Consider the following 24,325-nt stretch of genomic DNA (forward strand, 5'->3'; position numbering starts at 1 on the left):
CAGGCACGCGTGTGGCGGGGAGAGGACGGCTTCCGGGATCTGGCGGGGCCTTTGTCCGGCCCGAGCTCCACTTCCTGTCCCCGCCGTTGGCCCTGTGACCCGGATGCACCGGGAGCGCCAGAAGTGAGACGCGGGCTCCCTGGCAGCCAGGAGATGGTGAGTGTGGCGGCCAGGCCTCCTGAGACACGGGCGGGGGCGGGCTGCAGCCCGCGGTGCCGGCGGCGGAGGAGCCGGGCCGCCCGGGCGGGTTCCGGGCCCCGCGGACCCGAGGCCCCTCCGGCCGCAGCATGGCGGCCTCCCGGCGCATCCTTGCGGAGCGGCTTTGCCCGAGCTCAGGCCCGTCTCCCGCGGCAGCTCTTCGCCCGCAGACCCGCGTCTCCCCGAGTCAGGAAGGGCGCATCCCGGCTCCGCGGGTGGTTTGTGCATAGCAGGATGACCTGTGGGGGCCCCGTCCCGCCTTTCTCCCGAGGGAGTCCCTGCAGAAATGCGTAGGGGTTTTGTTTGAGCGAAGAGAGGGTCCTGAATGGCAGAGGACCCAACCATACTTTTTGGGTGTAGCCGGCCCTCAAGGAAAGGCTTTCCTCAGGTGCATCAGGAAGCAAGCCACATTCATTCGTTGGTTGGGTACAGCTATGTCGTCTCTGGATTTGAGCTTTCTAGGTTGAAAGTGTCTGGTCATGTAATCAGAGGTCAATGCGAGGTTCGTGGTTGATGAAGCCTCAGTTTTGTTTCTGCAAGAGAGTCGTTTGCAAGAAACGCATCTGAGTTACATTTTTTTTTTTTTTTGCTTAAGAACCCACAGCACTAGAGCCACTTAAGTTGGATTGCCTGCTGTTTAATTATTTTAACACTAAACAGAAACCTGGTTTTTCCCTGCACTTCCCAGATGTATTTCAAGCGGGGTCTCAAAACCACCACCACGTTCTTCAGGCCTAATTCTGGCCTGCAGTAAAATCCTAAATTTCCTGTTTGTTCCAGACGTTTCCAAATGCTAATTTCCCCTTTCTAATTCACAACATTATCGACTATTCATCCTTGGCTGTAATTTTAGGCACAGTATTTTAATGAATCATTTTTTTTCACAATGCATTGAATGGCACTTTTTTTTTTCCCTTTTTTGAGATGGAGTCTTACTCCATCACCCAGACTGGAGTGCAGTGGTGCTATCTCAGCTCACAGCAACCTTTGCCTCCTGGGCTCAAGTGATTCTCATGCCTCAGCCTCCCAAGTAGCTAGGGATTACAGGCATGTGCTACCACACCTGGCTAATTTTTGTATTTTTAGTAGAGACGGGGTTTTGCCATGTTGGCCAGGATGGTCTTGAACTCCTGACCTCATGTGATCTACCTCGATGGCCTCCCAAAGTGCTCACACTGAATTACAGGCGTGAGCCCTGCCTGGATGGCACTTTTTAAGACATTTCTGTTTGTAATCATTCTACGTGACAGGAAAGCGGAGAATCATCCCCTGGCACTGTTGTAAAAAAATCTTTGTGCCTCTCTCTCCTCCTTTTTATTTTCCTTGGCACAGACACCTTATCAGAATGTCTTTGGTTTGAGGTTCCACTTTCGAAGCTTTACAGGGTGATTTGTTCTCCGGCACCCTCTGGACTTTTCCTTCGGTTTCCGTATTGTCCGGGGCTAACAAAAGATGCCCACCATGGCCTTGTCTGCTGGAGCATCTGGTGGATTTCAGCCCCTGGGTTATTTCTTCTCAGAGGACAGCCTGAGGTATGAAATGTGGCCTCTCCAGGGAGCAGCTGGATTCCCTGGGTTGAGAGAAGTCTGGTCCACTCTTCCTCTAAAGAGGTAACCACTTGGATGGGACATTAAGATGGTCTTCACCCGACCCAACTTTCAATCCTTGGAGACACATTGCTGATCAGCCAATCAGATGTTGCTGTCAGGGGGAAAAGACTGAAATCATTTCTGTCCTTTGGACTCTCTCAGATTTGTGAAGGGAGACAAAGTGTTTCAAAGGACAAGAAAAACCCACCCTCATGAGGTGGTGCAAAAACCTGTAAAGCAGAATTCACCTGGGCTACTCAGTGGGGCACAGTGTAGTGTACATGGGAAGGGTCATTGAGCTCTTTAGTGAACAGGATGCAGCTGGGAGGATCTCCCCAACAACAGAATAGCCTGACGTGGCACAAGTCATTAGACACGCCTGTTGCAGTCAGCACTGCCACTGTCCGTCTTGTCACCTTGACATAATTTGTTCACTTACTGCAACTTTGGTTTTTTAATCGTAAATTTGCATTTTATCAGTAGAGCCCGAAAGGTAAGAAAATACTTACAAAGGACATGAAGTAGGTCCATTTCAGGAAAAAAAAGTTAAATATCTAGTCATGTGTAGCTTTCTCTTCTACAGAGTGATTAAATGTAGAAAGTTACCTGGGTCTGTTCTTTTTTGGGAAATGATTTCCAGCAGAATCCTAGGGCTTAGCTTTGGGAATGCTACCAGGGAAAATAAAATGCTTCTTTGATAGCTGTGGAGAATGTTTACATTTTCTACAAACAATTATGGTAGACTACTTGGTGAATTACATACATTCATCAAAACATTAGCTCCTCCTTTTGCAGGGTGAATTTGTTATAGTGAATATCTCTGCTTTATATCCTTTCTCCAGATTTCGGAGTTTATGCCAAGTTGTAGGAGATGAACTTAGCACTTCTAAAAGTGTTCACAGGGATTGTTTACTGTTTGATTTGTTATGGAAAGAATAAGTTCATTGTTTGAAAGCAATAAACACTTTTGCTTTTTCTGTTGATGTGAAAAGTGTGAGCGCCCTACAGTTTCCTTTTCTTCTGTAAACTGAGTGATTTTGTTGGATGTTTTCAACACTGGGTATTTTTTTACTTAAAACTAAGTGGATAACCCTGATTGGGAAGTTGAAGCCCAAGAACAGTGACTACAAGCTAAGGCCAGTATTGAGCCTGCAAAAGAAGGCAACTGAAGGCCTGGCTCAATCTTGTCCGGCCCGCAGTCCTGGGCTGCATGCCGCCCTGGGCTTTGAATGTGGCCCAACACAAATTCATAAACTTTCTGAAAACATTATGAGATTTTTTTGTGTGATTTGTTTTCAGTTCATCGGCTGTCATTGGTGTTAGTGTATTTTATGTGTGGCCCAAGACAGTTCTTCCCCTGTGGCCCAGGGATGCCGAAGATTAGACACCCCAGGCCTAGCTCGTGCCTCCCAAGGAGCCTCCCCTGTGGGTGCCCCAGCCTGCTCACAGCAACCGTGGATGGAGCCTTTCTACAGAGAGAAGCTGCAGAGCTTGGGGGCCTTGGGGACCACAGGCAGATGCAGCTGGAGTTGGGATGGGAGTTGGGGAGGTCTTCCTGGGTGTGGGATTGTTGTTATCCTGGGGCTGTTTCTAGACTTCATCAAATAAAATAAATGGAGCTTTAGGTTGGAAGTTATTGAACTCTAAAGGAGGATTGCAAGTGGGAGAAGGTACCATCTATCAGGCCTTTGAAGAGCTCCAAAGTTAGGCAGACTAGGGCTTTTTTGTGTTTTTATAGGGAGAAGGGAGGACAGGATAGAGGGTGGGAAAACCAGATTCTAGATCATAGAATGTTTTACTCTGAAATCAGCGTGTTCTTGGGAGGGGCAAGAAGAGGGGTTGTATGTTGGCTCAGACTGAGGGTAGGTCAAAATTGAGGGACTTGGGGGAAGGAGAGAGATTTTAGCAGATTTCGATAGAGAAGTATTTTGTTATGACCACTGAAGACAGAATTGTTCAGCCGATTGTTGATTAGGAAAAAAATGGGAATTTTCAGGTCTCTGTATCTGGCTATGTGGTAGGTAACAAAGGGAGCGTCATTTGAGTCTTCATAGAAAGGGGTTTCTCTTGATTCAGCTGTCCCTGGAGAACACAAGGAAGGAGCAGTTCTGTTCCTCAGGGCTCTTGACCAGAATCCGTTAGGCACTCCTCCTCCTCACGGCGTTCCCCTGCTCTCTGCAGCTCTTCCGGGCCATTACTGGTATGTATCTTTTTTAGTAAACCAGTAAATGCAAGCACAGTGTTTTGCTGGTTCTTTGAGTAGTTTTATCGAATTGCTGAACTCAGCAGGAGGTTATGGGAGTACCCAGTTTATAGACAGTAGGTCAGAAGTATAAATGGTTATCCCAGGCTTGTGACTGGCATCCGTGGTAGGGCAGTGTTGTGGGACTGAGTCCTGAACTTGTGGGATCTGAGCTGGCTCTAAATGGTGTCAGAATTAAAATACTGCACACTTGACCGGGCGTGGTGGCTCATGTCTGTAATCCTAGCCCTTTGAGGCCAGGAGTTGGAGACCAACCTGACTAACTTGGTGACACCCCATTTCTACTAAAAACACACCACTGTAATCCCAGCTACTCGAGAGGCTGAGACACAAGAATCGCTTGAGCCTGGGAGGTGGAGGTTGCTGTGACCCGAGTTCGCAACACTGTACTCCAGCCTGGGCGACAGAGCGAGACTCTGTCTCAAAAGAAAAGAAAAAGTTAAGCAGTCAGTTGGTGTCGAAGAACTGGTTGGGGTTCAGCAAACACCACACTTTTCGCGTCAGGAGAAAGGCAGGTCTTGGGCCTGGGTTGGAGGGAGACTCTGGGTGTCTGGGAAAGCAAGGCCATGTTCTGCACACAGGCCATCACGTTGCACCTTGTCCTGTGATTCTGGGTCCCTGAGGGTGAGAGGGGACTGAGAACTTGGAGGGAAGAGGTGCTTAGAACAGACAGCCTCCTCCCCAGCTGTCATCACGATTCCCAGCCACTCAGGAACGCTGACTTGCCCACACCCCTTCAAAGACTAGGCATCCCCTTCAGGAATTTGAGTACAGCACCTTTGGAGTTAGAATTTCCCACCCAAAACCCACCCAAGTGCCTTCAGGACCCCTGGTGTATCCTCAGCTCCAGAAACGGAATCTGCTGCAGGAGCCTACATCTGCCACCAACTCGGGACCCCCCAGTGGTACTCTCTTCGGCCTACAGGGACACAGCGCTACGTCGGGTCACAGCCCCACCCGGGCCGCTGACTTGGCACTCTTTGCCACCCTGGATCCTGGAGAGCGCCTTTGTCTCTCTTGATTTGTTTTGCCCACAAACACCTTTTGTGTGCACCTGCTGTGCCCAAGGCCGGCCCACCCCTTCGGTGCGTGAATCTAGTGCTTGCCGGAATTCAGATGTTCAGAGTTTCAGGACCATGGCCCTGGACCTCGTTGTTGCGAGAACAAATACCAGTTAGAAATAAGAGGCTTAATTCTCTCACTCGAAAATAAGGAAAAGGTTTTTTTCTTCTCCCAATTCTGAAAAGATTTACTTTAGGGCACTTTCATCTGCAAGTTTTTTCTCTGCTCTTTTGAAATACACCTGAGTCACTTAAACAGCCAAGTCTTTTGTCATTCTTTTAATTCAGGATTGTCTTTGTTTAGGGCCTGAGAACCATTACTTGGCAGATATTTGTTTTTTTCCATTTTCAGTCTTTTAAAGTAGACACTGATTTGCTTAGAATGAAGAGTACACGGCAGTGGAGCGCAAAGCTGAGGACAAAGTTCAGCGATGCGGAGGGATGCAGGGTGCAGGATGCCAGAGCCTTGGACAGAGGCTGGTCATCTGCAGTGACCACTGCAGGTTGAGGCTGAGGGGCTCACACCGCCAGAGCAAGGGTAGCCGAGCGTGTCAGCCAAACCGGGGAGTTTGCGGCTACACCTTCTTTTCTATTCATGACTTAGGAACAGCTAGCAGAGTTATATACCGTTTTTAGTAGACAACTTGCATCCATTTAAATTAAACAATATTTTCTACAATAACGTGAATATAAAGGCAAACTATTTATTTTGGGAAAAAACCCTTAAATAGTAATTTTTTTTTTTTTTTTTTTTTTGAGACAGAGTTTCACTCATGTTATCCAGGCTGGAGTGCAATGGCGTGATCTCGACTCACCGCAACCTCCGCCTCCTGGGTTCAGGCAATTCTCCTGCCTCAGCCTCCTGAGTAGCTGGGATTACAGGCACGCGCCACCATGCCCAGCTAATTTTTTGTATTTTTAGTAGAGACGGGGTTTCACCGTGTTGACCAGGATGGTCTCGATCTCTTGACCTCGTGATCCACCCACCTCGGCCTCCCAAAGTGCTGGGATTACAGGCTTGAGCCACCGCGCCCGGCCCCAGTAATTTTAATATCAATGTTATTCTTTTGAAATATAAAGTGTTGTAACTGAATTAAAGTTACAAAGTTTTTAAATACTACCTACATCATGACTAGTATATTAAAGTTGTTCATACTGAGATATTTATATTTAATATCCGAAGAAAATTCACTCCCCAATTTTTCCATTTTCTACTCAGAATCCGCCTGCATCTCTCCTGCCTGGATCGCCATAGATTTGCAGAGGGCGTCCATGCAGGGTCACGGGAGCTCTGTCACCCGCGCCTGGAGTCTTTCGGACATCCGTCTGCAGGTGCGCGTGCAGACCGGGCGCGGGATGACAAAATGAGCTGTCTGTGCTTCTGTCTTAGAATAAGAGGAATGAGTCACCCAGGGTGTGCTCGTCCCCTCAGAGAAGAAACCTCCTTGGTATCCAGATGGGAATTACTCCAGTTTTCTGATACTTGAGTAAAACACAAAAATGAGACCTGGAGTTTGAAACTGGTGAACGAATTGATTCCGTCTTGTGTAGCATTAGAAAGGCAAGGCAAGCAGTCACGGCCTGCAGACCAGAGGCTTTCTGTTTCCAGTAACTGGGTGAACAACTGAATTTAGCCTCAGGGGGTTAGCACAAAGAAGGAAGTGGTCAAAGGGGCTGAGGCTTCATTTGGACCATTTTCCTCCAGTGGTTGCTGTGAGTTCTGATGTCACCAGTTGAAGGGATATCCATAGACAGAAAAGGTGGTGGTGGTATCATTATTTCTGTTGCTTTTGCCCTGCTAAAAATAAATATTAGCTTCTAACATATATGTCCTAGAAAATTCTAAAGGTTTTGGTTAAATTACTTGTTATTTTATGTGATAAAATAGACAGGGAAGTGGGTTACATAGATTAAGATTCTACAAACCCTGAGATTTAAATTTTTGGGGGGCAATTTTAGGAAAAACAGAATTGTAAATACTTAGTAGCACAGAGATCAGAATCTGCATAGCGCCCTCTCCCTGCACAGACATGCCCAGACTGCCTCTCCTGTAGCCTCACTCAGGTCTGGCCTCACCCTGGAATCTCCTCCGATAGAGTTAGCTAGAGAGTTAAATCAGAGATTTGGGTGGTGACTCCTGTTGCCTCTCCAGAACTGATATTGATAATTTTCTGAAACCCCAAAGCAGATAAATGGGATCAAAGCACTGTCTGTTTTGGGCCTTAATTTTTTTTTTTTTTTTTTACTAACACCAGTGCTTTTGGAGATAGCTCATACAGCAACCTGTTTCTCAGTCCTGTGGGCCTAATAGCTGCTTCACAAGCCACAGGAAAGTGAATGTAAACACGGCAATGGAAAATGCCTCTGCACTAGACTTCTCCCTCTGTGCGTCCACTCCGTTGGTCCACATGGAGCTTTATACACTTTTGAAAAGTCAACGGTAGAAAAACAAAAAGAAATGCAAAGCCTGGGCCGTTGGTCTATATCTTGACAGTTGCGGGACACTTGGTGCCATCACCCAGGCTGTGACGGGCATTAACTCACATGACGTGAGGCGCCCAGCGCAGTGCTCTGGCGCATGTTTGGAGCACGCAGTGCCTGCTTCATGGACACTGCATTCATATGTGTGTGCAGCTTTCAGATGGAGACAGATTCAGACATTGCTTCCTTCTCCAGCCCTGGAAAACTGTAAAGAGCCATAAAATAACGTAATCTTTCAGGCTGGAGATGGGCCGTTTCTATTTGCACCAGAAAGAACTTGTGCCGTGGTAAGAGGGCTGGGTGTCAGGGCCTGCGCAAGGGTCGCTTCCTTTAGCTGAGCGCAAACGATCACAGGTCCCGGGCGAGCTGCGTCACCGTCCATGGCAGAACTGTTAACAAATCCAGCCCATGAGCCCTTTGTAATCTTCAGAAGCACAGGATCCAGAGTGGGACCAAAATTACCAAATGGTTTCTATGCACATTGAAGCTTGAGAAACTGGGCTTAGCTACATGGTTCCCAGCCAGCTTCTGATTAAATCACATGGGCAACTCGAAAACATGCCCTGCCTGCAGATTCTGTTGGTTTGGGCGGAAGCACCAGTGCTCTTTGAGTCACACGCCTCAGGATTCTGAGGTGTGACCAGTCAGTTACGAGGAGATTCAGATGCTTTTGTGAGAGTTGAGTTCAGCCTTGATTCCAAAGGGAGGTCACAGGGCCTTCTCTGCTTAGGTTTCAGAGGGGCGGTTCAGTGCAGCTTACATTCCTGTCGCTGTAGCAGAATTGCTGCTGTTTGTGGCAGGGAGGGTACCTGAGAGCAGGAAGAGAAATCCGTATTTAGACGTCCAGGTAGAAGTTTACTGTTCCTGAATCTCTTCAATAAAGAACAGAAAAGCGTGGACTTTTCCTGTGTTTCTAGGTCTTTCTGTTGATGGGTGTGGTGGTGGCAGGTGAAAGGGTTGTGCTGACACCTTAAAGGCATATTCTCACGACGCAGCTGTGATTTGTCCAGAGAATCTTACCTAAGAGGAAACTCCAGAGAAGCAGGAGAAAGAGAAAGAAATGGCTGGTGCTCAGGTAAATGCATCTCAGGTCAGGGGTTGTGTCTGCTTTTGCTCCTGAAATGTCATGTGTTAGAATTTGGAAGCCTTTACTTTTCTGATTGCGGTGTTTCTGTATGATACGTTTGTTTCAACTACTTTTTTTTTCTTATAATAATGAAAGTTGCTGAAAATATTTCTTTTCTATATACCAAAGCCTTCTCTGTGTTATCTTCACCTTGGCTTCTTATATGCCATGAAGAATTCTCGCCATGACTTTATGACCTGCAGTATTAAAAATGTTCACTTTGTGGCACTGAACCATGGGAAGGTGTGGATACACAAGATTCTTCTGAGGATGGGGAGTGGTTTTTGGATGTTAGTGAAGAAGGGAAACATGCACCGTTTAGGTTTCATCTGGATGCTCCATCAGTTGTATGCAGAACAGGGTTAAGAAAATAAACATTTAAACCAGATGGCATTTATTGCCCAGAATAACGCAGAACATTCTGGAAAAGAGAAAAATGAAAAGACACTTGTTTTTTAGAGTGCTAAAGAAAGACTGTTTTATTACACAATTAGAGGTTACTCCTGGGCACAGTGGCTCACGCCTGTAATCCCAGTACTTTGGGAGGTTGAGGCGGGTGGATCACTTGAGGCCAGGAGTTCGAGACCTGCCTGGCTAACATGGTGACATGGTAAAACCCCTGGCTCTTCTAAAAAAAAAAAAAAAAAATACAAAAATTAGCTGGGCGTGGTAGCACATGCCGGTAGTTCCAGCTACTCAGGAGGCTGAGGGATGAGAATTGCCTGAACCAGGGAGGCTGAGGTAGCGGTGAGCCGAGATCATGCCACTGCACTCCAACCTCTGTGACAAGAGCGAGACTCCGTGTCAAGAAAAAAAGGAAAGGGATTACAGAACATGGAGAGACTTGTCTCTTCAACTTTACATAAAACTGATTTTTCTCTATGATTAGGTTCAGATTATAATTTACTTTTTGGCCAGCATCACACCAGTACTATGTCTTCTCTGTGCATTGGCACATGATAAAAATCTGTCCTATTACAGTTGATGTTCATTTTATTCAGTTGGTTAAAGAGCTCTCTGACAGATTTTTCCATTGTAGATTTTAATTATTTTTTCTCTTTTTTGTTAAGTACGTTGAGGAGATTTACTGATTAATGTGTGTAAATAATCACATTTAATCTGAAAGGTCTTCGCTTCTTAGATTCTTTTTGCATATGCCTTGCTTTAGAAGATAAAGAATCTCATCTCTGTTTGTGGTTCATAAAAACTGGGATAAACTCAGGCTCTGCCTCTTACAGGATGTTTGACACAATATTGGCTTTGGACCCAAAGAGCTGGCATCACTGGTGAGCATGTTAGAAATTCAGAAACTCAGGCTTGATCTAAGATGTCCTGAAGCAGAATCTGCACAAGACCTCTAGTTTATTGGCCACATTAAATTTAAGAGGTAACTTCTGACTCTCCATGACTTTCCTGTCTGAGAAATAGACATGCCTTATTCATATGAAGTAAACGTGGCACTCAAAAATGGACATGCCGTTGTTGATGCCCTTGATTTTACACTTTATCATCCAGGAGAGTACTCCGTGTACACTGCTTGTGTGGATCTTACGCAATTCTGTTTCCTCAGAGCTAGAGAGAATGTTAGAGAAAATTCTTGTGCTAAAAATTACCTTACTGTATAATTCCCACCACTTGTATAAGTCAGAACCAGTTCTCTTCACACGCTCATTTCACCTGGAGTCAAGTTAAGAACTCTGCCCAAAGCCACTTGGTAAGTGTTTGCTGTTGTTGTTGTTTCTTCTTCAGAAAGTGTTGACATTCAGGGATGTGGCCATAGAATTCTCCCTGGAGGAGTGGAAATTCCTGGACCCTGCACAGCAGAATTTGTACAGAGATGTGATGTTAGAGAACTACAGAAACTTGTTCTCCATTGGTGAGGATGACTTCACTACGTAACTCCTCATATGCCCTAAAGAGTTGCTTTCGTTCCTTTGCAGAATGTTTTTTTGGGAGTTTCTGCGTTGCATGAATGAGTTTCAGATCCCTGCTTTTAAGAAAACCATGGGGATTTGTTGACGTTAAAAAAAAAAAATCATCAAAATGTGGTTCATCTTGCCATAAACCTTTTTTTCAGCTGATCTGTATCTTTGACTCTAGTGGTAATTCCAGAAATGTAGTGGCATGAAATATTGTTGCCCGCATGTTAAAATCAAATTTCCACCACCGAGTTTTGATTCAGCAGTACTGAGTGGTGAAACTAAGAACCCACGGATTTAAAATGCTTACTGAATATTCTAAAGGTTATGTCAGGAATCATTTTTGGATTACTTTTCTAGAATCTCTTACAGTGTTCACTCTGCTAAGCATAGTACAAGGTTGGTAATTGGTGAATTTCAGCATAATGTCACTTTTTTTCTAATAAAACAGGTCTGACTGTCTCTAAGCCAGGCCTGATCACCTGCCTGGAGCAAAGAAAAGCACCATGGAATCTGAAGAGACGGGAGGCAGTAGACGGACATCCAGGTGGGTGGGACTTAACGAAGCCGGTAATCCAGGCGAAAGGTCCAGGGGCCGCGGAGGAAGCCAGACGTTGACATGTGGCTTGGGAAGCTCCGCTCCGGCAGAGATGGGTTCTGAGAGCCTGGGTTTCCTTCTCTGGCTGTCCCCTGGGAGCATCTTCTATCTTATTCTCTTACATTTTCTCCAGATTCCGCTTCCCAGGTAGCGATCTTCCTTCAGGTCACAATAAACATCAGAGCCCTCCTCCTGCCGAGTAAGGACCTGTGTGGTCTCACTGCTGGCCTGGCCTCTGCTGTTGAGAACATGCATGTCCCTGCACATTTTTGAGGAACTCTGTGTGAAATGTTTCTTCATTTCTCCTTTTGCATCAGGTCTGAAATGTGTGAGAGGGGCGGTGACGGTGTTTGCTTCAGAAACTCCACAAGTCCCGCAAACAGATGTTGTGTGTTTTCAGCTTTACGATTTTGTATTGTACAGAGGTTTCACATGGGGGTCTACTGAAAGTTATACGCAGTCATTTTCTCCAAACACTAAACATCTGCCCCAATACGAGATAATCTGGTTATTTTACTTCAAAATTGTGTTTTTTTTAGTATGAACTGAGGTTGGTCATTTGAACTCTATATTCCCCAATGCCCAACTGTAATAGTTATGATTATCATTTTATAATTCCCTCTTTTTTAGTATGAAGCTTATCAGGACTGTGTCATTCGTGTGTATGTATGTGTGTGTATGTTTATATGTGTGTGTATATATCATGTATGTGTATATATCATATATCAACATAGAAATGACAGGATTTCATTATTTTTTATGGGGGAGTAATAGTCTATTGTCTGTTTAAATCATATTTTCTTTATCCATTCACATATATACACACACACACATATACAGGTGTGTGTATATATATGGGCATATGTATAACAGATTATTTTAGAAATAATTGTGTATACATTGTGGACAGGGTAATAATTGGATATGTGTATACATTGTGAAATAATTAGTGCAATCACATTAAGGAATAAATCTGTTACTTCACATAATCACCTTTTCTTGCAGAGAGAATACTTAAGGTCTACTGTCAGCAAATTTTAAGCACAGAAAACATTATTAACAGTATTCATAACACGACTCACTCGATTCCCCAAAAACTCATCTTACAACTGAAAGTTTGGACCTTTTGAACAATATCTCATTTTCCCCAACTCCAGGCCCTGGCAACTACCATTGTCCTCTGCTCCTGTGAGTTCAGCCATTGCAGATGTCCCGTCTGAGGGAGAACATGCAGTCCCTGTGTTTCTGGGCCTGGCTGAGATTATTCAGCATCATGTCCTTCACAGTCATCCATGGTGTTGAATGACAGGATTTCATTCCTTTTCTGTGACTAATATTCTGTTGTCTATTTATATCATATTTTCTTTATCCATTCAGCATCCACAGACATTTAGGTTGTTTTTCTATGTTGACAATTGTGAATAATGTTGCAGTGAGCTGTGAGCAGATAATTCTTCAGGTACTGCTTTTATTTCCTTCAGTGATACATACAGAGTGGGATTGCTGCACTGTAGGGTGGGTTTACATTTTTTTATTTTGAAATAGCCTCCCTCCTGGTTTTCATAATGACTACCGAACTGTTTTTGCTTTACATCCTTGTCAACATTGTTATTAGGCTGGTGAAAAGTTAAGTGTGTTTTTTACCGTTTAAAAGGCAAAAACCACAATTACTTTTGGAAAGACCTAATATATGACTTATTTTTGATATTTGCCATTCTAATATGAAAAAGGTTGATTGTACATTGTCTTTGGTGTGCAGAGGCCTTTTAGTTGAATACACTCCAGCTTGTTTATATTTACTTTTGTTTCTGTACTTTTGGTGTCATACATAAATGATTGCCAAGACCAGTATCAAAGAGGTTTTCTCTTAGAGTTTTTAAGGGTACATGTTTTACATTTAAGTCTTTATTTCAAGCTAATTTTTTTGAGTATGGGGTAAGAAAAATTACTTTTTTCACTATTTTGACTGTGGGTATTCTGTTTCCCCAGAACCAAGTGTGGAAGAGACTATACTGTCTATATTGTATGTTCTTGTCACACTTGTGAGAGATGAGTTGAGTTGATATGCAGGAGTTTAATTCTGGGCTCTCCATTCTGTTCCATTGGTCTCTGTGTCAGTTTTCTTCTCTGTTCACATACCATCCTGTTCTTACAACTGTAGTCTTACAACGTAGTTTGAACTCAGAAAATATTATGCCTCTCGCCTTGTTCTTTTTCCTACAGATTGCTTTGGCTATGCCAAGTTTATTTTAATTCCATATAAATTTTTGAATTATATTTTCTATTACTGTGAAAAAGGCCCCTGGAATTTTGATAATTTTCAATGGATCTTTAGTCTTGGTCTTTAGCAGAATTTTACAACCCCCTCCTTGGATTCCAAAGCTCCGTTACAGGTATTTTTTTGAGATGAGGTTTCTCTGTATCACCCAGGCTGGTTCTGAACTTCTGGCCTCAAGTGAGCCTCTCCCCCTGAGGTCCTGAGTAGTTGGGATTATAGGCATGAGCTGTGGAGCCTGGCTCTCTGGGAAAGGCGTTTCCATCCACAGCAGTCTGACACATTTTTGTTGCTGTGGGGGTTAATATAAGCCTGGGTCCACCTATTTCACCACCTTTCTATGTCATTTTCACTTTCTCTTTTGTTCTGTTTCACATTTATCTGTAATTTCAAATTCTAATATTCAAAACAGTATGCTAGAAATTAGCATGTTCTGTCTGAATTAAATTATTTAGTAAGCACTCCATGTTTATTAAATTACTGCAGGCAAAAAGAAATCATAGCATTTTATCCTGTTTTTCCAATCTGTATATAAATGGTAATATGATTTATTCCCAAATGTTTATTTTTTATGTCAGTGACTCCCACCATATTTTACATGATTTATATTTTACTCTTTCTTTAGAAATGTAAGGTTATTCCTTGCTTCTGAAAGTATGGCAGCATTTTTACTTTGCAGAATAGCACCAGTATAGTAAACATATAATAAAAATTATCTTTAGTGTCTTCTTAGAACATTAAAATGTTCTCAGTAGAGTCTTTCATTAATGATTGTCGTGCATTTTCTCTGAAATTTTACTGCTGTACACTGCATGCCGGTGATTCAAAGAGTGATTCAAAATAACCTGCTTTTCATGATTACACAGCCACAGTTGAGTATTGTAGTTACTAGGCAAATTCTTTTTTAATGGTACATCACTGTTTCATGGCAGATGTTATGACTAACACTTCTCTTAGTGTTTTGTAATTCCGTATGAGTGTTTTTATGGTTGAATAGTGTTCCCCTACATGTATATGCCACATTTCTTTGTGTGTGTTCATCGCTTGAGCCTTCCCCCATTTGAATTTTCTGAATAGTAGCACAATAAACATGGGTGTGTAAATATCTCTTCCAAGTCCTGAGTTGCTTTGTATACTTTTGATAGAGACCCAGAAGTAGGATTGCTGGATCATATAATTCCATGTTTAAGTTTTTGAGGAACATTTATGTTTTTGTTTTTGTTTTTCAAACAGAGTCTCACTCTATCACCCAGGCTGGAGTGCAGTGGTTCCCAGCTCACTGCAACCTCTGCCCCATGAACTCAAGTGATCCTGCCCCTTCAGCCTGCCGAGTACCTGGAACTACAGGTGCACACCACCACACCCAGTTAACTTTTGTATTTTTACCAGAGATAGGGTTTTGCCATGTTGTCCAGGATGGTCTCGAACTCCTGGGCTTCAGTGATCCACCCACCTCTGTCTCCCAAAGTGCTGGGATTCCAGGTGTGAGCAGCGCGCCTGGCCAATGCTATCTGTCTTTGTGGCTGCATCCTTTGCAGCCTGCCAGCATTTCACGTGGTTTTCAGTGTCTTCACATCCTTGACAGATTTGGATCTTTTTAACAGTGGCCATTCTAATAACTGTTAGGAATACCTTCACTGCAATTTTGTTTTGCATTTCTCTACAATGAGTAATTTGGGCATTCGTTCAAGTGCTTGTCAGCCGTTTCCATATCTTTTCTGGAGAGATTTCAGTCAGTCCTTCATCTGTTGTTAAGTCAAGTTACTTAATTTTTGTTTTTGAGTTGTGAAAGTTTCTTACATACTCTGAGTATTAACTACTGTCATGTTTGTGATTTGCAGGTATTTTTTCCCATTTCTTGGGTGGCATTTTCATTTCACTCATTGTGTTCTTTGATTTGCAGAAAGTTTGAAGTTTGATGTAGTTCAGTTTTTCTGTTCTTTTTTTGCGCTTATGCGTTTGATCTATGTTTTCTTCTAAGACTTATATTCTATTTTTATGTTTTTCATTTAAAATATTTTTGAATATGGTACAAGGAAGAATATTCATTTTTCCATGTAGATATCCAGTTTTTAACATCATTTGTTGAAAGGAATCTTTTCTCCATTGTGTGATCATGGAAACCTTATGGAAGATTATTTGGTTTTATCCACAAGGGTTTATTTCTGGACTCTGTTCTGTTTCATCATTAGTTATCTGTCTTTGTGTCAGTACCACGTTGTTTTATTTTTATAGCTTTTTGTATGTTTTGAAATCAGAAAGTATAATGCCTCTTTGTAAAGAGTTTTGGCCACTTATTGTTCTTACACTAATTTTAGGATTAAAAGAATCAAAAAGTACCATTGGCAGTTTGATAGAGATTTCATTGAATGTGTACATCATTGTGGGCAGTATTGGCATCTTAAAAAAAAAACAAAACAATTATCTGACCATTGAGCAAGAATGTATGTTCAAGGGTGTTTAATTTTTGGCATTGCCGGTTTCGCTTTTGCTTTTGATTTCTAGTATAGTTACATTTTGGTCAGAAAACATGTTGTGTGACTTCAGTCTTAAGGAGACATTGTGTTCTAACAGAAGGCACTATGTGCAGTTGAGAATACAGCATATTCCGCTTCATGTGACTGGAGAGTTCTGTACATGTCTGTTAAGTTTATTTGGTTGGTAGTGTTGCCCAGGCTTTCTTACTGCTCTGTGTAATTTTCTGTTCTGTGTTGAAAATGGGGTCTTAGAGTCGATACTTCTTGTGTTACTGTGTACGTCTTGCTTCACTTCTCTCCATATTCACTTTATGTATCTGGGAGTCCTGATGTTAGATTGAAATGTAGACAGATAAACAGTTGCAGATTCCTGGTTAATGGGCACAGTCTACTGTTAGATGCTCTTAATCTGTGTCTCCTGTGACAGTTTTGACTTAAGATGTATTATTGTCTATTGTCTGTCTAATATAATGATAACCACCCCACCTGATTGTGGTTACTAATTGCATGGAATTTTTTTTTAATTCTTTCAGCCTATTTTACTATTTAAGGCTAGAGTCTTTCGTAGATAGCATATGTTCTTAATCGGCTCAGCTATTTCATTTCTGTTCATTAAGTAGGTTAATTCATGTTTAAAATAGCGCCTGAAGGAAACGAAGTTCCTGCCGCCATCCTGACTATTGTCGTCTGTGTTTGTCGGCATGTTGTCCTTTCCTCTTTGACCGTCTTCATCGTTGGTTGCGTTTTGTTTGAACGTCCTTTCATTTTGTGCTCGTTTTGTTTTGCAGACCTTGTAAAGGTATTTTCTTTGTGATCACCTTGAAAAAGGGAAAGTACATAAAACACCTTAAAGTTATAAATACAGATTTTAATCTCACAGCTTCATTGAATACAAAAACTAACTCTTTACACCCTCCAGTGTGCTATTAACGTAACAAATCATTATATATTTTGTGTGTGGTAGCAAAGATATATGCAGATATTTTTTCAGATATAGTAGCATCCTGAGTTTTTACACCATCATATTAGAGTAAAGTACTAGTATCTGCTTACGTATCCACCTTTAACAGAGACGTTTATATTTTCAGATGGTTTTATAATGCTGTCTGGCGTCACTGTATTTTTAACATAATGGAGTCTTTTCAGTAGTTTTTTTTATATATTATAGAAATGGGGTCTTGCTATGTTGGCCAGGCTAATTCCTAACCCCTGACCCCAAGCAATCCTCCTGCCTTGGCCCACCCAAAGCTGGTATTACGGGCATGAGCCACCGTGCCCACCCAACCTTTCGCATTTCTTGTGGAACTGTACTAGTGGCAGTGAATGCCCTCGTCTTTTTATTTATTTTGGAAAGTCTTTATTTTTCCCTTGTTCTTTTGAAGTAAAATTATTCTAGATCAAGTGTTCTTGGTTAGTAATATTTTTATCTTACTGAAATTTGGAAAGTTAACAGCATGTTTTTCTTGAAATAATGCCTGTACTGCTTTTCTGCTATATATTTTTTCTACGACTTCTTTCATGAATATATTGGTTTAGGTCATGATATTCAATAAATTCCGTATTTTAGCTGTTATATTTGTTTTACAGTTTTTTTTGTTTTGTTTTGTTTTTTTTTTTGAGACGGAGTTTCGCTCTTGTTACCCAGGCTGGAGTGCAATGGCGCGATCTCGGCTCACCGCAACCTCCGTCTCCTGGGTTCAGGCAATTCTCCTGCCTCAGCCTCCTGAGTAGCTGGGATTACAGGCACGCGCCACCATGCCCAGCTAATTTTTTTTTGTATTTTTTTTAGTAGAGACGGGGTTTCACCATGTTGACCAGGATGGTCTCGATCTCTTGACCTCATGATCCACCCGCCTCGGCCTCCCAAAGTGCTGGGATTACAGGCTTGAGCCACCGCGCCCGGCCTGTTTTACAGTTTTATTTCTCTGTGTTTCATTTTTAAATCTGTGCTACAATTCTGTTTAATTGGTTTATTTGTATGTCTTTGTACCAGTACCAAACTGTTTTAATTACAGTCGCCTTGTAATGTGTTTTGAAATCAGGCAGTGTGATACCTCCAGCATTGTTCCTCTTTTTGAAAATTGTTGGGTGCTTTATGGTCCCTTGAGATGTCTTATGATTGTTAGGGCTGTTGCTTTTATTTATGCCAAGAATCGGATTAGAAATTTGAAAGAGATTGCATGGAGTTTGTAGATTGCATTGGATGGTGTGACCATCTTTGCAATGTTAAGTATTTCAACCCTTGAACAAGAGCATGCTCAAATATGTTGTTTAATTGCCATGTGTTTGTGAATTTTTTTTGTTTTTCTTTGTTATTTCCAGTTTCTTTTCATTTTGGTCATACATAATAATGCGGAAGACTTCAGTTTTTTTGAAATTTGCTAAGACTTGTTTTGTCCAGGTAGTCTATCCTGGATGTTTTCTGAGCTCTTGGGAAGAGTGTGCCTCCCGCTGGTGTTGTGTGGCGTGTTCTCTCTGTGTCTGTGAGGTGTCATTATTTGGTAGTGCTTTCAAGTCCTCCATAAAATTATTAAGGCTTGCTTTATGATTCATTATTGAAAGTGGGTTGTAGAAGTATGCTACTGTTGATGCTGTAATTATTTGTTTATAAAGAACTTGCAGAATTGAAGCCGGAAATAGCAATATAATACGAGGCTACGTCAACACCCAGATATCCACATGAATATACACACGCTTGTCATAGGTCCCAGCGTATTGTCCTTTTTTCATTGTTTTATGTTCTTGTTTTTTGTGAGTTCTAACTTAAAGTATGTTTTATGAAGTATGACTGTTTTTAACTTAAGATGTATTTTGCATCATGTAGTTGTAACCTCTTCTGCTCTCATTTCATTAACATTTGCATGAAATGTGCATTTCCAGCTTGCCACTTTCAGTCTTTTTGTCGTTAGATCTCAAGTGAGTCTCTTGTAGATTAGCTGTAGTTTGGTCTTGGTTTGGTTTTAAATTATTTAACATATGCCTTTTGATTAACTGACCCTAAGTAAACAGTTTACTGAAATGAAAAATGCTCTTTAGTCATTGTACCTCTTTCCTCGATTCTTGTAGCTTTTTCCTTCTCTCTCTTTTGTGTCTTGTACTTTGTATAATAAGCTTTGACTCCTTTTTAATTTTCTTTTGTGTGTAGATATTTTCTTAGCAGAATATTTTCTTGCAATTATTATGGAAATTATATTAAACATATTACCGTTATAAGAAGACATTTTATACTGGTAAATACTTTAGTTGTATATAAAAATTTTGTTTTGTTTTTGTTTTCTGAGACAGAGTCTCTCTCTTTCGCCAGGCTGGAGTGCAGTGGCACAATCTCAGCTCACTGCAACCTCTACCTCCTGGGTTCAAGCGATTCTCCTGCCTCAGCCTCCTGAGTAGCTGGGACCACAGGCGCTACAAAAATTCTTTCTTATTAAATCTGTCCTCAACTTTGTTACTGATATCACTAAATCATTTAATGTTGTGTATCCATTAACAGATATTTATGATTATTTTTCTACTGTCATCTTTCCAATTACAGATAATTAAAAGTGATTTCTGCGCCATTGTTATAGTACCACAGAATTTTATTTTCCTGTACATGCGTATCTTTTTCATATATTTATGTATTTTGACGTAATTGTATATTATTTCCTAGCATCGCCTTATTTTCAGTGGGAAGGGTTCCTTTTTCCATTTCTTGTTTGACATTGTAGCCCTTGGTTATCTTAGAAAGTCTGTTTTTTATTACTTTGTGAGACACTGGTTATATATATTATTCTTGCTTGGAAGTTTTCTTTTCAGCAATTAGGTGATCTCATCCAGTTCCCTTCTTGCTTCAAAGCTGTCCCTTTTTTGAGACAGGGTCTTACTGAGGGAATGTATTCTCTTACCGGGTCCATGAGGGGGTGTAATTTTAAGGGGAAGAGCTTCCCAGCGCTGTGGCCCCCTCCCATCTCTCTCCATCCGGGAGATTTAATGGTTCCTGCGGGCGGGGAAGAATCAAAGTCTATCACTCCAGTGGAAGTTCTAAGGAACTCCTTTCATTGGCCTGGGGTCTTAGAGAAGGTGAGGGGTTCCTCCCAGGTAAAAGTCCCTTCTTCCACACCCCTTTGGACTCCATATTTGGATCTCCTTCCACGAACACTCTCTTGGAAGCTGTTTTTCTCTACCCTGGATTTCCCCTGTGGAGTCCCCTTCCACACTTTTCGTGGAAGTTTTTATCTCTCCTTCTTTTCTTCCCCTCTTTTCTCTACCTAAATAAAATCACCTTCCTGCAACACTTCTTGGGTTCGGTATTTACAAGCTTACCGCCCACCTGCTGTTCTCCCCTCTCTCATTCCTGAGAGGGCGGAGACCAAGAACCTACAACATTCTCTCAGGGGCGCTCTGCCTCACCGGCACCCCAGAAACCCGGTTACATTACTCTGTCACTCAGGCTGGAGTGCGGTGGTGTGATCATGGCTCACTGCAGCCTCAACTTCCCAGCCTCAGGTGACTCTCCCTCGTCAGCCTTGTGAGGAGCTGGGACTACAAGTTCAACACCACGCATGACTAATATTTTTGTATTTTTTGTAGAGATGGGATTTCACCATGCTACCCAGGCCTCTCTCGAAGTCCTGGGCTCACGCGATCTGCCTGCCTCAGCCTCCCAAAGTGCTGGGATTACAGGTGTGAGCTGCCACGCCCAGCCTGGCTTTGAGGATTCTGTGGACAAACTCACTGGTAATCTCATGAGAGCATGCTGATAAATGACACATGGCTTTTCACTTGCTGCTTTCAAGATTCCTTTCTCCTCTGTGACTTTTGAAACTGCTTATATTGTGCCTTATGTCCCTTCTTGTTTATGCTAGTTGATGTGTTTAGCTTCTTGATTTTTTAATATTTTTTTCACACTTTTGAGAATTTCTCAGTAATTATTTCCTTTCATACCTTCAGTTTCTCAATCTGTTTTTTATGCTTTGTATCTTTTTCTTGGTATCCTCATTTTCCTAATTCTACTTAGTTTTGTGTTTTCCCATTTTCACTCATCGAGCATTATTCAAATGATAATTTTATTTTTTCAGTTAATTTATGCATCTCCATTGTTTTAGAGTTGACTTCTGACCTTTTTTTCTTTCTTTGATTGCACCGCATTACCCTAATACTTTGTAAATACACTCTTTGGCCGAGATTCCGGCATTAACAAGAAGCCTCCTGCCACAGCCTCTATCATGTGGCTTTCTGCCGGGGTGGAAGTCCAGAACAAATGGGCCCAGATTCCAGCAGCCTCTTAAGCGCGTGCTGAGGGTGTGTCTCATGTGGAGCTGCGTGTGTGCTTTTCGGTGAAAGAGGGTTTCTCGGGTTCCTTCTTAGTGGCCTGTGGTCACCTGGTCCACCTGTTGCTGCTGGTGCTGCAGCTGTCACAGGGACTTCCTCTTGGTCTCAGCAGGCCCAGCCTGTCACTCAGAGGACCCCCATTTCTTTCAGCACTCCATCTCATGAGGGGCAGAAACCGGTCTTTGCCAAAGCTTGAAAAGGCCAAAAGTGAAAACACCTGTGCCAGTATTTTCTTTCTCTTTGGAAGAAGCCAGGAGTTGGGGGTTTACTCTTAAAGGCATTATGCTTACTGCGGAGGAGCAGGGGCCGCGGGGGGAACCTAACAAAGTTCTTTTTTCTTCTTCTTATGTGGCTCTTTGCTTTGTGCTGACCTGCTGTGCCGCAGACTCTGAAGTGGTTCTTAGAGTTCAGATGCTTTTTCTCACTAGTTAACTGTTACGTTTATATGTTTGTAAAGAAATTAGGGCCTGTGGTATTTTGTGCCATTTTGCTGATATACTCAGTATTATTTTATAGATTAGACTGATAAAGTGTCTTCATCTGTGTCTAGTAAGTGGGGTAACTTATTTATTTATTTATTTCAGCTATGTCCTCTCATTTTACCCAAGACCTTCTGCCAGAGCAGAGCATACAAGATGCATTCCCAAAATCAATACTGGAAGCATATGGAAATTGTGGCCTTGATAATTTACATTTAAGGAAAGACTGGGGAAATTTAGATGAGTGTAAGTTGCAAAAACATTGTAATGGACTTAACCAGTGTTCATCAACTACCCATAGCAACATCTTTGAATGTAATCAGTGTGTTAAAATCTTTAATAATTTTTCAAATTTACATAGATACAATATAACTCATACTGGACAGAAACCTTTCAAATGTCAAGAATGTGGCAAATCGTTTGAAATGTTCTCATTCCTAACCGAACATCAGAAAATTCACACTGGAAGAAAGTTCCAAAAATGTAGAGAATGTGGCAAAACCTTTAACCAGTGCTCACACTTTATAGGACATGAGAACACTGACACTGGAGAGAAACCTTACACGTGTAAAGATTGTGATGAAGTTGTTAAACCGTGCTCAGTCCTTACTAAAAACAGAATTTACACTGGAGGGGAACATTACACATGTCAAGAATTTGGCAAAGTATTTAACCAGTGCTCCCACCTGACTGAACATGAGCGTGGTCCTGAGGGGAAACCCTACAAGTATGAAGAGTACAGCACTGTTTTTATCTCCTGCTCCAGCCTTTCTAATCAGCAGATGCTTCTTGCTGGAGAGAAACTCTCCAAATGTGAAACATGGTACAAAGCTTTTAACCACAACCCAAATCTTTCCAAACATCAGAGAAATGAGATTGGAGGGAAACCTTTCAAATGTGAGGAATGTGACAGCATCTTCAGGTGGTTCTCAGACCTTACTAAACATAAGAGAATTCACACTGGTGAGAAACCATACAAGTGTGAGGAATGTGGCAAAGCCTACACCCAGTCCTCACACCTCAGTGAACACAGGAGGATTCACACTGGAGAGAAGCCCTACCAATGTGAAGAATGTGGGAAAGTCTTCAGAACTTGCTCCAGCCTGTCTAATCATAAGAGAACTCATTCTGAAGAAAAACCCTACACGTGTGAAGAATGTGGCAACATCTTTAAGCAGTCATCAGACCTCACTAAACATAAGAAAACCCATACTGGAGAGAAACCCTACAGATGTGAAGAATGTGGAAAAAACTTCACCCAGTCCTCCAACCTTATTGTACATCAGAGAATTCATACTGGAGAGAAACCCTACAAATGTGAAGAATGTGGCAAAGTCTTTATGTGGTTCTCAGACATTACCAAACACAAGAAAACCCATACTGGAGAGAAACCCTACAAATGTCAAGAATGTGGAAAGAACTTTACCCAGTCCTCCAACCTCATTGTACATAAGAGAATTCATACTGGAGAGAAACCCTACAAGTGTGAAAAATGTGGCAAAGCCTTTACCCAGTTCTCACACCTGACTGTACATGAAAGCATTCATACCTGAGAAAAAATATTTAAAAATAGGCAAAGCCTTTAGGATCTGGTCACATCTTTACATCAGAGTTTTTAATAATAATTTCTTAATAACCTAATAAAGTTATTATAAATGTAATGACTGTTGAAAGCCCTTTCATGAAATACAAGTCTCCAGAGCGCACACGAGTTTTTCTTCTGAAAAAAAAGGTTATATTTTATGCTAGATGGAAACCTTGCATTAGTTGATTAAACTTTAAGAGAATTTGTAGAGAAACCCTACAAATGTCATAAATGTGGAATAATATTCAAAAACGATAGCTTAGAAAACAGAGTTCATACTAAAAGATATTTTTCAAATGCAGTTAATGGGAAAAATAAGCAAAATCAAATTTAAGTAAACATTGGAGGATTAGAAAGACAAAGGAATAGGGCACCGCACTTTCAGAAATGACACTGAATCACAGCATCATGTCTACAGAGCAATCTAGACTTGAAATAGACCCGTCGTTTATATTTAAAAGGAGGGTGAGACAATTTTTGTAGTTTTAATTACATTCAAAATACACTTTTTTGGATTGAAAAACCGTTAAATTTTTTGAAAAGCGAATATTGATGTTATTCAACTCATCAGTTGATGCTGTCTTCATTTCTAGTGCTGGTGTGAAAACACATGCCCAAGTCCTTTTGTGGCAGGCATGCACGGTTGATATACTTGTCCATGAAAGGTGAAAGACACTGAAATGTAAGATGCGTGCGTAAAATCTTGGTAGAGAGGGTCTTTGTGGTTGTTTTATATACTTGTAAGTGATTTATGAGATAGGTGTTTAGAGTAATACCCTTCTGCACTATAGGAAGAAGGAACTATTTTGAATTTTGTAAATAGTTTTACCCGTATTTCATTAAGGCAACATACCATAAATTTTGAAGTCTTTTTAAAGATTCTGTGCGAAGTTAATTTGTTTTTAATTAAACACAATTGTGTTAAGCCTGATGTTCATGGAATAAAGTGTCATTCTACCAAAAA

The 24,325-nt window shown here is 41.8% G+C and overlaps 1 protein-coding gene across 8 annotated transcripts; it reads left to right on the forward strand.

The window, feature by feature from the left end:
• Nucleotides 1-24,325, forward strand: LOC116546033 (zinc finger protein 195). 8 transcript variants are annotated; one of them, XM_032272401.1, is made up of 7 exons: nucleotides 45-156; nucleotides 6,331-6,443; nucleotides 8,510-8,667; nucleotides 10,468-10,594; nucleotides 11,089-11,184; nucleotides 20,557-20,703; nucleotides 21,882-24,325. In XM_032272401.1, the coding sequence occupies exons 3-7, from the start codon at nucleotides 8,653-8,655 to the stop codon at nucleotides 23,327-23,329; spliced, it is 1,833 nt and encodes a 610-aa protein (XP_032128292.1). In that variant the 5' UTR covers nucleotides 45-156; nucleotides 6,331-6,443; nucleotides 8,510-8,652; the 3' UTR covers nucleotides 23,330-24,325. The 8 variants fall into 8 exon arrangements, with proteins under 8 accessions (XP_032128297.1, XP_032128293.1, XP_032128298.1 ...); XM_032272402.1 differs by lacking the exon at nucleotides 6,331-6,443 and having other exon boundaries at nucleotides 3-156; nucleotides 8,588-8,667; XM_032272400.1 differs by lacking the exon at nucleotides 6,331-6,443.

This window comes from Sapajus apella, unplaced genomic scaffold, assembly GCF_009761245.1.
Source record: "Sapajus apella isolate SASKATOON/1434 unplaced genomic scaffold, GSC_monkey_1.0 scaffold508, whole genome shotgun sequence".
NCBI lineage: Eukaryota > Metazoa > Chordata > Mammalia > Primates > Cebidae > Sapajus > Sapajus apella.